This window comes from Saccoglossus kowalevskii, chromosome 2 (genome assembly GCF_978046115.1).
Source record: "Saccoglossus kowalevskii chromosome 2, keSacKowa6.1, whole genome shotgun sequence".
NCBI lineage: Eukaryota > Metazoa > Hemichordata > Enteropneusta > Harrimaniidae > Saccoglossus > Saccoglossus kowalevskii.
Genome location: NC_140642.1, coordinates 39674662 through 39690505, shown reverse-complemented (window position 1 = coordinate 39690505; position 15844 = coordinate 39674662). Strand labels below are relative to the sequence as shown.

General features: G+C 35.4%; 1 protein-coding gene across 1 annotated transcript; it reads left to right on the top strand.

Moving 5' to 3' along the window:
- Nucleotides 1-564: 564 nt before the first annotated feature.
- On the top strand, nucleotides 565-15235 carry LOC102809002 (uncharacterized). Its single transcript, XM_078010894.2, has 14 exons — nucleotides 565-589; nucleotides 1153-1251; nucleotides 2015-2063; nucleotides 2191-2317; nucleotides 2508-2580; nucleotides 3442-3524; nucleotides 6452-6548; nucleotides 6681-6877; nucleotides 8594-11029; nucleotides 12343-12418; nucleotides 12692-12878; nucleotides 13026-13278; nucleotides 13922-13993; nucleotides 14462-15235. The coding sequence occupies exons 1-14, from the start codon at nucleotides 565-567 to the stop codon at nucleotides 14576-14578; spliced, it is 3891 nt and encodes a 1296-aa protein (XP_077867020.2). The 3' UTR covers nucleotides 14579-15235.
- Nucleotides 15236-15844: the final 609 nt, after the last annotated feature.

Genomic DNA, 15844 nt, shown 5'->3' with positions numbered 1-15844 from the left:
ATACAATGTATGTATGTAAAATGATAGGAGGAAATTCACTGGTGACAGTGAAGGAGTAATGTACACAATGATGTATGCAAATTAAATTGAACATCCAGTGTTCAAAAACAAAAACAAAACAAAGAATGAAAGTTGATTTGCGAGAATTAAAATAATATCAATCAGTAACCCTATCATGTACTGTAAATATTCCAATTTAAGCATCATGTTTCACAAATAAATATTTATTTTTATTTCTTACTCTGATATAGTCACTTTATTTGAGAATCATGATTCTAGCCTGAAAAAAAATATTTATTTTCTGTCCTCTCCTGAATTGTCACTGAAAATTGACAAGCATAAATGACTGAAACAAAGCTGGTCTTTAGTATAAATTATATGGTGTGTTTCCCGTTTTCTTTGCGTCCTGAAAACAGCTGACTAGTGACAACATATTTGATGGATTCAATTGGTGTTTTTATTTAATAGAATGAGTTACTTAGGTTAAAAGTATGTGACAACTTTCTGGTGAATTATACCGGATCTTGGCTGAAGACCGTTCAATGGTTATGTCATTTATCCACAATGGTAGCACAATACCATGACATTGGTAAGAAAATATAGTCTTGTGTTTCATTCTATTATGTTTTAATACCTACAGGTATTTATATAGTTATCTAAAGAATAATAGTCAGTTATATTCACCAAGCAGTGAGTGAATGAGCTAACACTGCGACAACAAAATTGCATGATATCTAGCTTAGAGTTGACATCACATACAAGTCAGTTTGAGAAATATATATTTGCAATCAATCACAGAAATTAATTTGCTGACGAGTGTTATTCTGTGGTTGAGGAACTGCCATCTGGGTTACATTGGGATGTCATTCAGGGTTATTGCTCCTATTTTATCATTCTTGAAAATGCAATTATGTAATGTCTAGTGTAGATATAAATTACGTCACAATGTATTCTTTCATATTATTTATGATTTATGAAGATGTTTGATTTAGACCGATTTGACCACGGTCTTGAATTATTAGTTTGACCATTTGTTTTGGGTGTCGCATATAAACATAACAAATAAATACATAGTTGATTCTCACCTGTTCATGTGGTGAATATTTAGTGTTATATTTATTGTCATAACTAATACTATTTTTATTGTTCTAGGAGAAAACAGTAACTTGATGACATATGAGGAATTTGATACTTTATGTAAAGCCAATCGTCATTTACCCATCCCTGATAGGAATAATAACCTAAATACTGGTGAGCAATGTACATGCAAAACTAAATGAGTATTAATCAGACATTGATTAGTAAATTATGGATACGTCTATAATATAGTTTCAAATATTCATTTTTTTTTCATGGTTACTGGTAAATACACAGTATGAAAAAAGTTGCAATAAATTCATCAGTAACGCAGAGAAAAGAGTTACTTCTGATTGTTTTGTTTCAAACTGATCAAAAATAATTTTCACTTCAGTCAAAATTCATAAAAAAAATCACAACCTAGAAATCAAGGAAGGTGTTTTCTGATTGGATGAAAAGCAATTACTGTAAAATGACTAATTTTCACTGGGTTTTAAATTTACGGTTTTATCACTGAGATAATGTATTCTGTGCTAAATTTGACATATTCACTGGGTTTTAATTTACCGCATTTTTCAGTCTGCGAAATAAGCAAAATTAAAACCCAGTGAATAATTAACCTCTTTACAGTATACAAGTTTCTATATCAACCGTGGTACCTCCTGGGATTGTTCATCAAACAAATGATATGTTAGTGATACATGTATAGTCTCACCAAAACCATTTTCGTTTTCGACCACAACATTCCTAAACTGTAGAAAAAATCTGTTTACATACTAAGATGTAAATGTAAAAAGTTAGCACAAAGTACAGTAAATTAGCCCCCAGTGTTTTACTCACAAGATTCACTACACTGCTTTTTAGAGTAAGAATGTAAAATGCAATTGCAAAATGGTACTATAATCATATTTAAATTATTTCTATGATTTCTTACTAGGTATTGCATACAAGTTGAATGGAAGGACTTTTGTTGATATGATATTTAGGTATGTTTGTACTGTAATACAGTCTAAGTTTGACATTCTCTAGTGTTCTATACCGCCAACAAATGTTTATGTTGAGTACTGCAGTATGCAATGTATATGTATTTTTGTGATGTATGTTTATTTTCAGTGATTATCACAATCAAACTAAATTTGGTGATGCAGTCAAAGAGGATATTCCAACTGTGCAAATCAGAGACCGTAACCATGGCAACAGATCACTTTTAATTATTGATAAATTGAGAGAGTACAACATGGTGAGTCCTATTAAAGTAACATCAATGTTTCATTGTGTAATGCAAAATATAAGTCTTTTGTGCCAAGATTTTAATCATAAATTCTGGGAAAACGGAAATAATACCATTTTGGAATGACCTGAGATAGAGGACACCTTTGAGTAATCAGCTATAATTGGGTTAATGGTTTTCATGGGTGTTTTGTTAACAGGCACGACAAAGAATCCTGGATAGAGCTCTGTTTACTTTGATTAATAAACAAACACCAGGTTTATCAGCACAAGGTACGTGACATATATTACCTACTGGGTGATTTATATATTTCAACCCCATTCAGTAATATGTTAGCAAGTTTATCTAGACTAGTCTATTAACTATTTTCGGCCCAGCCATTCTGAAAATTAAAGAAACAGATGTTTATATCATCCCTCAAAAAAAGTGTTAATATAATCTGTCATGAAGCTGCAAATGTTAATGTGAAAAGTAATAGTGTCATTGATGTCATTGAATTCTCAGGTATTATTAAATTTTTCAAATTATGTATATTACTATACATGTAGCAGTGTTTCTTGAGTTTTCCATGTTTGTCTGTCTGCATCCATTGAATGTCTTGACTGATTATTCTCTAAAGTGGTTTTATGAAACAGATTATGTGAATGTGATAAATCAATCCATGGTTATTTGGCGTTGTGAAATTTTTACACCAAAACTAAACAAAAAAGTCAGTTTACAAACTGTCATCAAAATTTTTCATATTAGGAATTGCCTGAATTAGTGCAATATGTTTTCTGCTGCTCATACAAGTGGTTGTTCAACTCGAATACAGAAAAAATCGATGACAATGACAAGCCTACAATTAAGTTGTGCTTTATTTACTCTGAGAAAAAACGAATTGATTCCTGCAATGAGTTCACAACCAACCATAACCTTATCGATAATCAATGCAGCATATAGGACAACCTTTAGTGTCTAGCCCTTGGTTTGTATTTTTGTGAGAAATTCAATGTCTGCTTTAGGACCCAGAATATCATGCTTTACTTAAAATGACAAATATATTTACCATTAGTGTTTTTAGCATACTGCACAGTGTATATATTTATGTCTAATTTACTAGTATTTCGTGTTCTATAATGTTTCTTTGTCAGAGATGGTAAATGCCGAGTTAATTCCATCAATTCATGACTTGATTCATTGGGATTTATTCTCCTATTGGCAACTATGGTTACAGGTAACTATAGTGATATACTCTATTATTATTGCTGGGAAAGGATTGACCAGCTTTGTTATTAGTCCAAGAAAATTGTTCAGCTTGGAATGTGTCTGAACCCCTCATTACTATGCAAGAATGTAGGGATGTACCAAGAAAATTGTTTTTCTGGTTATTATTAATATTATTAGTCCCCGTTCGGACGCAGTCCGAAAACGGGGACTTAAGTTTTGCCCTGTGTGCGTCCGTCCGTCCGTGCGTCCGTGCTTCCGTGCGTCCGTGCGTCCGTGATCACCTGTATCTCGAACATGCATGGACCGATTGAGTTCAAACTTCACTCATACATCACACATTATATGGGACATATGCACATGCATTTTTTTCATGATCCGATTAACGATAGCCGAATAGCGGCCATTTTAAGGCCGAAAATGCATCAAAATCGCACATTTTCACCATTCCGGACCCGGATCTCAGTTATGCATGGACGGATTTTGTTCAAATTTGGTACATACATTAAACATAATAGGACCTTGATGCACGTCATTTTTTTTTTTGGATCGGGTTCGAAATGGCCGACTGGCGGCCATTTTGTTTTAAAGAATTCAGTTCTGGATCCGTATCTGAGACATGCTTGGATTGATCGAGTTCAAACTTCACACACACAAGGTACATCATGTCACAAATATGTATGTGCATTTGTTTCATGATCTCATTAACGATAGCCAAATGGCGGCCGCTTTAAGGCCGAAAATGCATTGAAATCGCACATTTTCACCATTCCGGACCCGGATCTCAGTTATGCATGGACGGATTTCATTCAAATTTGGTACATACATTAAACATAATAGGACCTTGATGCACGTCATTTTTTTTTTCGGATCAAGTTCGAAATAGCCGACTGGCGGCCATTTTGTTTTAAAGAATTCAGTTCTGGATCCGTATCCGAGACATGTCTGGATTGATCAAGTTCAAACTTCACACACACAAGGTACATCATGTCACAAATATGTATGTGTATTTGTTTCATGATCTCATTAACGATAGCCAAATGGCGGCCGCTTTAAGGCCGAAACTGCATTGAAATCGCACATTTTCACCATTCCTGACCCGGATCTCAGTTATGCATGGACGGATTTCATTCAAACTTGGTACATACATTAAACATAATAGGACCTTGATGCACGTCATTTTTTTTTTCGGATCAAGTTCGAAATAGCCGACTGGCGGCCATTTTGTTTTAAAGAATTCAGTTCTGGATCCGTATCCGAGACATGCTTGGATTGATCGAGTTCAAACTTCACACACACAAGGTACATCATGTCACAAATATGTATGTGCATTTGTATCATGATCTCATTAACGATAGCCAAATGGCGGCCGCTTTAAGGCCGAAAATGCATTGAAATCGCACATTTTCACCATTCCGGACCCGTATCTCAGTTATGCATGGATGGATTTTGTTCAAATTTGGTACATACATTAAACATAATAGGACCTTGATGCACGTCTTTTTTTTTTTCGGATCAAGTTCGAAATGGCCGACTGGCGGCCATTTTGTTAAAGAATTCAGTTCTGGATCCAAGACATGTCTGGATTGATCAAGTTCAAACTTCACACACACACATGGTACATCATGTCACAAATAGATATGTGCCTTTGTTTCATGATCTGCTTAACAATAGCGAAATGATGGCCATTTTAAGGCCGAAAATGCATCAAAATCACGTATTTTCACAATTCCAGAACCGGATCTCAGTCATGCATGGATGGATTTTGTTCAGATTTAGCACAATGTGTTGTACATATGCAGGTGCATTTCGGTCATGATCTGCTTTGAATGTATATGTCACTCAAATATGAACGGAACGGGGACGTGTCATTGACAATGACTTGTTAAAGAATGTTTATAAGCATCACAACAGACTGCAACTGTTAATACAATCACAGTCAACTAATAGAAAATAGGTTTTTGTTATTTTTTGTGTAGAAAAAGACCGCTTGCGCATATACCCGGATATGACCTCAACTTCTTTATTGTGTCAAAAGTGGGGGTGGGCGTTTGCCCGGGCATGGGCTCTTACCCGGATAAATAAGCTCAATATTCCGTTAGCACCATTTTATTTCAGGAATCGCTTGGATTTTTTACTGACTTATCAAAACATTTTGTTACGTCTGATCATGAATCTTCAGCAGTGGATGACCATGTGTCAGAAAACAAGATGGTTGCTATAGATCAACTTGTTACACTCAGACTGACATCACTGGGGTTCTTTGTGAGGATTAGTCACCCGACATGTAGACATTAGACGCTCAGATTTGTCACAAACACTGTGAGCAAAGTAGTGTTCATTAGGCTGGATCTCAAGTTAGCAAAATGCCACCCTGATTTCTCTGATCAGGATGTTTACATGCATAATGATTAGGCATATGTTTTGCTTTTTTATAAAACAGCTACACTTGTATGTCATCTTATTTGTCCCTGTTCAAATGACCTCCTTGCTTGTGCGTCCATCTGTGGACCAATCACATTCAAAGTTCATACATATATTATACATTTTCATGCTTAGAATTCATAAAAATCAAGCATTTCAGCCATTGTAGAACTGGATCTTGGTTCATTCAACTTGGTACACACATTAATCTTAATGTAACCTTGATGCATGTCATTTTGTTTTTCAGATTCAATTTTGTATTGGTTTTAACAATTACAGTTCTGGAGCCATATCTTCGACATGCCTTGACTCATTGCAATCAAACTTTACAACTTCATTATGATACCACGCACATGATACCATAACATGAATTTGTTCTGATTCAAAATGGCTGACTCAGTTTTGTTTACTGTCGAACAACGCAGTCTCTGTCATGTCGTGACATGATTTTCCTATGTTTTAAAAGTACGTGCTATTACATTGAATATATTACAATGCATTCTTCACCTGCAGGTACATATGGGATTGCATGTATGTAGAACTGAGACAGTGGAGGAAACAAACAAAGTACAGAAGATGTATGAAAAGTATCACAATATACCAGTCTCCTGTACGTACATGTTATTCCAATTAACTTGTTGCAAATCACTGTCAATTTCATCAAACAAGAATACATTAATTTATGAAGTCATTGTATTACTTTTATTATACTCTATATTTATCTACTGTGTATTTCCTGCAGCATCACCATCTGGTCAGTTACAACTTAGTTACATTGATGATAATGATGATAACACCAATTGTAATCCCGCCATCCATCCTTTGAGAGAACAGAATGAAAACAACCATAATAGGAATAAAAGTTTTGAGGTTGTGTCAACCATCGAAACAGGTGACTACGCTCCAGACTCACAGACCGAAGAGGCTATGCTTCAATGGGTGAGAAATGCACGACTACCAAATATCATTAGTATGCAAATAAGGCAATTAGTATGCAAATAAAGTGATACTCTATATCCAGAGTACATTTTTTTTAGTCCCCGTTCGGACGCAGTCCGAAAACGGGGACTTATGTTTTGCCCTGTGTGCGTCCGTCCGTCCGTGCGTCCGTCCGTCCGTGATCACCTGTATCTCGAACATGCATGGACCGATTAAGTTCAAACTTCACTCATACATCACACCTTATATGGGACATATGCACATGCATTTTTTTCATGATCCGATTAACGATAGCCGAATAGCGGCCATTTTAAGGCCGAAAATGCATCAAAATCGCACATTTTCACCATTCCGGACCCGGATCTCAGTTATGCATGGACGGATTTTGTTCAAATTTGGTACATACATTAAACATAATAGGACCTTGATGCACGTCATTTTTTTTTTGGATCGGGTTCGAAATGGCCGACTGGCGGCCATTTTGTTTTAAAGAATTCAGTTCTGGATCCGTATGTGAGACATGCTTGGATTGATCGAGTTCAAACTTCACACACACAAGGTACATCATGTCACAAATATGTATGTGCATTTGTTTCATGATCTCATTAACGATAACCAAATGGCGGCCGCTTTAAGGCCGAAAATGCATTGAAATCGCACATTTTCACCATTCCGGACCCGGATCTCAGTTATGCATGGACGGATTTCATTCAAATTTGGTACATACATTAAACATAATAGGACCTTGATGCACGTCATTTTTTTTTTCGGATCAAGTTCGAAATAGCCGACTGGCGGCCATTTTGTTTTAAAGAATTCAGTTCTGGATCCGTATCCGAGACATGTCTGGATTGATCAAGTTCAAACTTCACACACACAAGGTACATCATGTCACAAATATGTATGTGCATTTGTTTCATGATCTCATTAACGATAGCCAAATGGGGGCCGCTTTAAGGCCGAAAATGCATTGAAATCGCACATTTTCACCATTCCGGACCCGGATCTCAGTTATGCATGGACGGATTTCATTCAAATTTGGTACATACATTAAACATAATAGGACCTTGATGCACGTCATTTTTTTTTCGGATCAAGTTCGAAATAGCCGACTGGCGGCCATTTTGTTTTAAAGAATTCAGTTCTGGATCCGTATCCAAGACATGTCTGGATTGATCAAGTTCAAACTTCACACACACAAGGTACATCATGTCACAAATAGATATGTGCATTTGTTTCATGATCTGCTTAACAATAGCGGAATGATGGCCATTTTAAGGCCGAAAATGCATCAAAATCACATATTTTCACAATTCCAGAACCGGATCTCAGTCATGCATGGATGGATTTTGTTCAGATTTAGCACAATGTGTTGTACATATGCAGGTGCATTTCGGTCATGATCTGCTTTGAATGTATATGTCACTCAAATATGAACGGAATGGGGACGTGTCATTGACAATGACTTGTCATTTTCTACTTTAACAGATAAAGGTGATGCTGCTTCAGCATCTGCTGCATTGAATCAACACTGCTGATTACATATTGTGTCTTACAATTAGTATTTGGCCATGTTAGTATTAAGTATGGTATACAGCAAATTGACTGCTTTGTGTAAAATATTGCTTGTGTCAACCTAATCATATATAGAAAAATAAAAAGTGTGTTCATGTAAAGAAATTATAAAACAACCTCTTTCTCAATCATTTACACTAGGCGCTGGCACTGAGTACACAAAATAACACTGGAGAAGATGAAGAGATCAGCTTAGCACTTGAAACAAATGCAAAGGAAACCCAAACACGGCAGAAAGAACCCATGAGGAGACCGAAAAACGGTAAAACCCTAAATGATGTGGCTGCTACAACAGTTGATGATTGCCCAGATTCCATTCCGCAGGAAAGATGCAAAACACCTGTTAACACACTCACAGAAACACAGTCACTAAAGACTCAGAGATCATCAAGATATAGAACTCCTAGTGGTAAATATGTAAGAAGGGAGATGAAAGAAAGTCCAACCCTCAGAAGTAGTAAGAAAAGAAAAGGTACACCAGATGGGGGAAATGGAAAAAAGAAATCCAGAATTAAGTTGAATGTAAGCCAAGAGGATGAGGATGAAGATGAAGAATTGAAAAAAGTACTTCAGTTAAGTTTAAAGGAATGTCAGCATGAAGCTAAAGTAGAGGATGATTTAGAGAAAGCACTAGCATTGAGTTTACAAGAGACAACGATTGATGGAACACTGAATGATGCAAGTAAGATGAGTAATGATCATAAACTAGATTGTGATGTTCCACATCTGCCATGTGCTGGTGATGCAGCTAGTCAGGTGTATGTTAATCATCAAAAGCTTCGCCATTTGAGTCCTACCCAGTCTCCTAAACATTCGGACCAGAAGACTTCAACTGACCAAAATACTGCCAACTCATCTGGACATACTGACAACAACACTGCCAACTTGTCTGGACATTCTGACCACAACACTGCCAACTCATCTAGACATTCTGACCAAAGCACTGCCAACTTGTCTGGACATTCTGACCACAACACTGCCAACTCATCTAGACATTCTGACCAAAGCACTGCCAACTCGTCTGGACATTCTGACCACAACACTGCCAACTTGTCTGGACATTCTGACCAAAGCACTGCCAACTCATCTAGACATTCTGACAACAACACTGCCAACTCATCTAGACATTCTGACCACAACACTGCTAACTTGTCTGGACATTCTGACCAAAGCACTGCCAACTTGTTTGGACATTCTGACCAAAGCACTGCCAACTCATCTAGACATTTTGACAACAACACTGCCAACTCATCTAGACATTCTGACCACAACACTGCTAACTCGTCTGGACATTCTGACCAAAACGCTGCCAAACCATTGCTTGAAAACACTGCTAAAGAGATAGATGAAGACAATGCAGACACTCTCATCTATGATGATACCATGCAAGAAGATATGATGGATGTCGACACACAAGAAGAGGAACCTGAAACTGAATCAGGAATACTTGCTGCAAAACTATTGATTGAAAATGCTGTCATAGCAACAGATGAAGACACTCTTATATATGATGATACCATGCAAAAACATGTGATTGATGTTGACACAAATGAAGAGGAACCTGAAACAGAATCAGGAACACTAGCTGCAAAACCAGTGATTGAAAATGCTGTCATAGCAATAGATGAAAACTACATTGCGAACACTCACATCTATGATGATACCATGCAAGAAGATATGATGGATATTGACACACAAGAAGAGGAACTTGAAACTGAATTAGGATCATACACTGCCAAAGAAGATAGCATTACTGGCAAGGAATGTAAGCACAAACATGATATAAACATGAAAACACTTACAGATAAAGTAAAACTGGAAACTGCTTTTATTGGAGATGTTGATCTAACCAGAGACTCTCAGAATGATTCTCAGGAACAATCTGATTCTCAAGAATCCTTGTACATACTGGAAGATGATCAACCAGTCAAAGTACATTCTTCTAAAGCAGGACGTAAAGAAGATGTAAAACTCAATAAATCCTTGAGTTATTCCATTGACTTAACAGAGTCTGATGAACATTTGATCTGTCTTCCAAAAGTAAATCTTATCACAAATGTCAATGTAGTGAACCCTACAAGGAGACCTGCTAGAAAATCTCCAAAGAAACGAAAACATCCTAATGGGAATACACAAACTGTGGGTGATGATGGTGGTCCTGAATTGGCTCTTGCTTTGAAACTGAGTATGAATGACTTGCATAAACAGTCTGATGAAGAATATGCCAGGAAGCTACAGGAACAGTTTGACAATGATGTCAAGGAGAGCATGGGTACAAATACAGTAGTCAATGTTATAGAGAAATCAGACGCTAATGTTCCGTGGCAAGAGTTGATAGACGTTGCTGCGAGGGATAATGCAGTGAACGTTCCTAGAACACCAACTCATTTCAAGTCAAATGTAGAATCTACATGTACATCAAAGGCGCAAGAAGACACAGACTTTGAGGTAGCTGTGAAATACCATTGTGATATCAATGGTAGAGACAGTTATAGCATCACTCCTATGTCTTCAAATGCCTTGACTGGAAAACCACCAAGTAAATCTAAGGTAGCATCTATGAGAATTCAAAACCAGGTAAGCAGACATGCTTTGACCGATTACATTCTAACTTCACATAAAGACAATATATGGTGACTTAGATATGCTTGCACATTATCTTTGTCATTCACAAAATATATGGCTGACTGACGACCATTTTAGGTCATCAAATTTGTCATGATTAACCGTGTCCGGAACCATTTTTTAGAGATAAACAGCGGGTTCTTATTCAAACTTTGCATGAGGTCTTGGACCATGCATATTGGTTCACAGGTGCATGTCATATTGGAAGCAATTTTGCTTTTATTCATGTCTATAGCGATTCCTCACTTGTATATTGCCTGATTCAGTTGAAAATGTGTACACAAGTAGTATACTTAATACTGTTGGAAGTCCCCTTTCATATGTAATCATATTCATATGGACATGTGTGTGTGTGTATGTGTCTTACACATGCAGTTTCACCATTCCAAAACCAGATTTCTTTCATGTGTGGACAGATTTAGTTTAAAAACTTGGTACATACGTTAATTTGATACACGTCATTTTATTTTTTCGAATCAGGTTAAAATTGGCTGACTTGTGACCATTTTGTTTTAAATAATGCAGTTCCAGATCCATATATCAACCATGCCTCACCGATTAAGATTAAACTTCACACCTAAATGGCTGACTGGTGGTCATGTTCAAATGAATGCAGTTCCACAGAGCCATATCTCACACATGTTTGATCCAATGAAGTTTATACTTCTCACATACATGAATTTCAATTACTCATTAACTGATTGAATCCAAATTTGGTCTATGCAATGAACATCATTGACCTTGAGGCAAGTAAATTTTTTTCCTGATTGGATTCATAGTCCCCTGACTGGCTGCCATATTGTTTTATGAAATGCTGTAATTCTGACATGTCTTTTCTATGCACATTATATCAATTCAAAGTAATTTAGTATGACACTAATACTATTACAAGACTATTTCATTTGACTAATTTTGTTCATGAAAGCAAGTACAAAGACAAGACATAGGCACATCAATTTGTTTTGCATTTTGATGACATTTGACTGGTGGCAAATTTTGTCCCACACTCACTGTGTCTCAAGAATTGTGGGCTGATTGACACAGTCACTAAAAAGTGAAATAGAACATTGACAATGACTTGTTATTTGGATAATAAACATCTGCAGTAATTTCAGTAGCAGTAGTCTGAATCTAGGCATCAGATCTGTGATTAGCATATGCTCAGTTATTATCACTCACCAAATATGCTAAATTTGACTATGTCTGTTACCTAATTCCCTCGCTCAATGTTTCTAACCTCTAATTGATGAATATTTATTATCCAGATTGAGGAGTATAGAAGGCTTCAACGTGAAAAGAACAGTATGACACCAATAGGAAAGAATTCCCAAACACACTCTGGTATGTCAGCGTAAATTGTAGCCTTGATTCTATTACTTGAAATGTAACCATAGTTGTGGTTGAACTCTTTCATATTTGAAGTCAAATTTGTGTTACACAATACCAAAAGTTTCAACCTGAACATCAAGGTCAAGTGTTTGTGACACTTTTGTTGTCAAAGTGAAATATGTGTGTAAACTGAAATGGTATTGTAGTATACCTTTAAATATTATTTATTATTATATAAATAACAGTGACATATTTTCTATAAACTGACTTTTGTATTAATTACAGCTCCATCTCACAGTGCAGGAAGTTCTTATTCGTCTAGAATTCCATCATCAACACCTAGTCGACCATCAGTCTTTGTAACACCCACTGCAAACATAACACCATTGTCATCATTAAAACCTTCAGCAAATGCTAGGAGTATTTCCAGTGATGATGACGACGATGATTACCTGCCAGACGTTGGCCATCTGTAAGTACATGTATGCTGCACTAGCAGACACACTAAACTGAGTATATTTATTATAAATATAAATTTAGTTAAACTTTATAATAGAGGTTTCATAAAATGTCTATTTAAGAGCATGAGTTATTTATTTCCTTATTTATTTGTATCCAGTCTTAGTCCAACAGCATCTACACCAAAGCCATCTACTTCACATTTAACACCAAACAAGTCCCCATCTACTGTCAATCATAGCCAGACATCATCTGTATACAGTAGTGGTATTGCACAGTCTCCTAGTGCTATTACTGGTTCTCAAGACAGACTTTCAAATACAACATGTGGTAACTGTAAGGGTAAAGGTCATACTAGAGTCAGTAAACATTGTCCTGCATACTTTTCTGAATCAGAAGTCACCAGAAGACAGGTAATTACAGAACAATAATGTTTTCATTTTATGAAAGGTTGCTCCAAGCCACAGTATTTGACTGTCAACTGAATTGCTTTGGGAATTATACCAGAACTGAAGGTTCATAAGATATCTATGTATCTCATGGTCATTGATACTATGAACTCTCAGTTACCGAGTTTTCAGTGCAATTTACTGACCCAAGAGGGGTAGGGGTATTCAGCTGATGAGGAAGAAGTGTACCTCTTTAGTTTCTTAAAACTCTAACCAGTTTAGCTAAGTATGGTGTTTAGGGAGCAAGTTTCTTTTATCTTTAAATATATAAAAAAAAAGTTTTGTTGTTTTATTATGTACAGTATAGCAGGGATCTGCACTGGTCGTTAGCGATCGATACTCAGAATTACCGACCAGGACAAAAAGTTGGCGACCGGCACTATTCTATTTGTTTATGATACCTTTGTATAGTATATGTGTACACTTGTGAGATACATGTACAATTAATGAAAAAAATGCTGAAATGGTGCTGTCTATTTACTTTATAGTGTAGTAGTAACTGCCATGCATTAATGAGTTATATTTTCATGTATATATGTCTTGCAACACTGTTACATTACGTAAATCTTGGCCACTGCTTACTGTATGCCTGTATTGGTTGCTATAGGAACGTGCTGATAAACTTAGACAGACTAAAGAGGAAAAGGAGAGAAAGCTGGAAAAACTACACACACAATTGGTATGTCATTGTGTACATGTGTATGGAAATACCTTGTTTGTTGAAACTTGTATGTAGTACATATATGCTTTAGTGATAGTAGAGTGATCAATCAATCAATCAATCAATCAATCAATCAATCATAAACATACATGTAGCTATAAAATACATCACATATGGTAAAATACTTTATTTTAGCTGCAATTATTTTGCTGAAAAGACTTTTTCGGTGTTTTTTATGGAATTTATTTTCGGGTATATTCGCTGAATTTTATTTTTAATTGAATCACTGATTCAGCGAAAATTAATTATAAGTGAAAATAAAGTATTTTACAGTAACCAGTTTTCAACTTCAGTAATGAAAGAAAAGTAGTAAGGTGAAAGAATAACACTGGATTATTTTAACTTTAACACATTGGCTCTGATGCTGTTTTTTCACCATCACATTTTGCAGTTGTTGTGTTAATAGTAAGTTATTCTTCTTTTCAGACTGAAAATGCAGAGCAGTATGAGCAAGCGCAGAGAACTATGATCAGACACTTTGGCAATACAAGACAAATCATAGAGCAACTGAGTAAATTGAAGAAGAGAAGAAGAAAAAAGTAACCATAATGTTGTTGTTTGTTTCATTTGTAAAAAAAAAATGTTTTACCAGATCCTTGATATTCTGATTTTAGTTACACTGACTTGATTTCAAAAATTCTTACAAAACTTTTATTATGGTGCTTCCTGAAAATTCAATAAGCATTCTTATTATTTAGTATATTTTTAATAGTTTTTACTTAATTTTTTTTATAAAATTGTTATCACTGCACTATGTACCGGTATTGCTCATTTGCACAGTTTATACATGGCTATTTTTCAAAGTATGAAATATGTTTGTATTTTTTCTAAACCTGTCAAATCCCTTCCAAAGAAAGATTGCTGAAACTTGTTGGGCCAATGTTACCTTTTTTTATCTTAGTTATTTCGACATACTACTACTGTGATTCCTCTAGTGTTTTTTTCTACTTTTCATTTACACTGGATGTTAAAAGTAGGATATTTGTTTGTTTGTGTTTTCCAGTATAGAATGACTTTTTATAAAGTGTTTTCATACTTTCATATAATTGTTGAAATGGTAATAATATATCATTTTGACTTGCATGAAAATTACAATACATGATGTTTTTATATCTACCCTTCCATGATTTTGAAGTACAGAAAAATTAGAATATTTCAATGGTTATACATCAAACAATAAAAAACACAGTACAAAATGTATTTAATTGCATTTGTTTCTTTTGTTGTTTTTGTATGCCAATAAAACATATTTGTACATGTACATATAAATATACTATACATATTTATAAACCCAACTGTTTTCATTTGAAATCTGAATGAAACATTTGGTTTGGTAGGCACCTGTGAATTGCTCACTCATGAATTAGAATATATTAGAATAGTTTATGACGTCACTGTCACTATTGTCACTGGTAAAGTCAGATATCTGTCTGACTAGACAAATGCTAAATTATTCCAGCAGTGAATTAAGACAAATAATAGACCATTCCTATAAATTCACTATGTTTATTCTTACATCATCTAGAATATAGTTTAGCTTTTAAAAACAGTATTCATTAATAGTCGAGTACAGATCGAAACATTATCAGCATTTGGAATAGCCTTTGAACATTTACACCATAGAAGTGCTCATGGACCAGAAGGCATAATATATGGGAAAGTTGTATTCATAATTCAAAAAAAGTTCATAGAATGTATTCTTGTGAAATGTCAACATCCAAATGATGAAAATGTATTAGTTGAACGCACACATGAATATACAAAGTGAATGCATGTAACAGTGGAAGTTATTGTGTTGTATATTAGTTT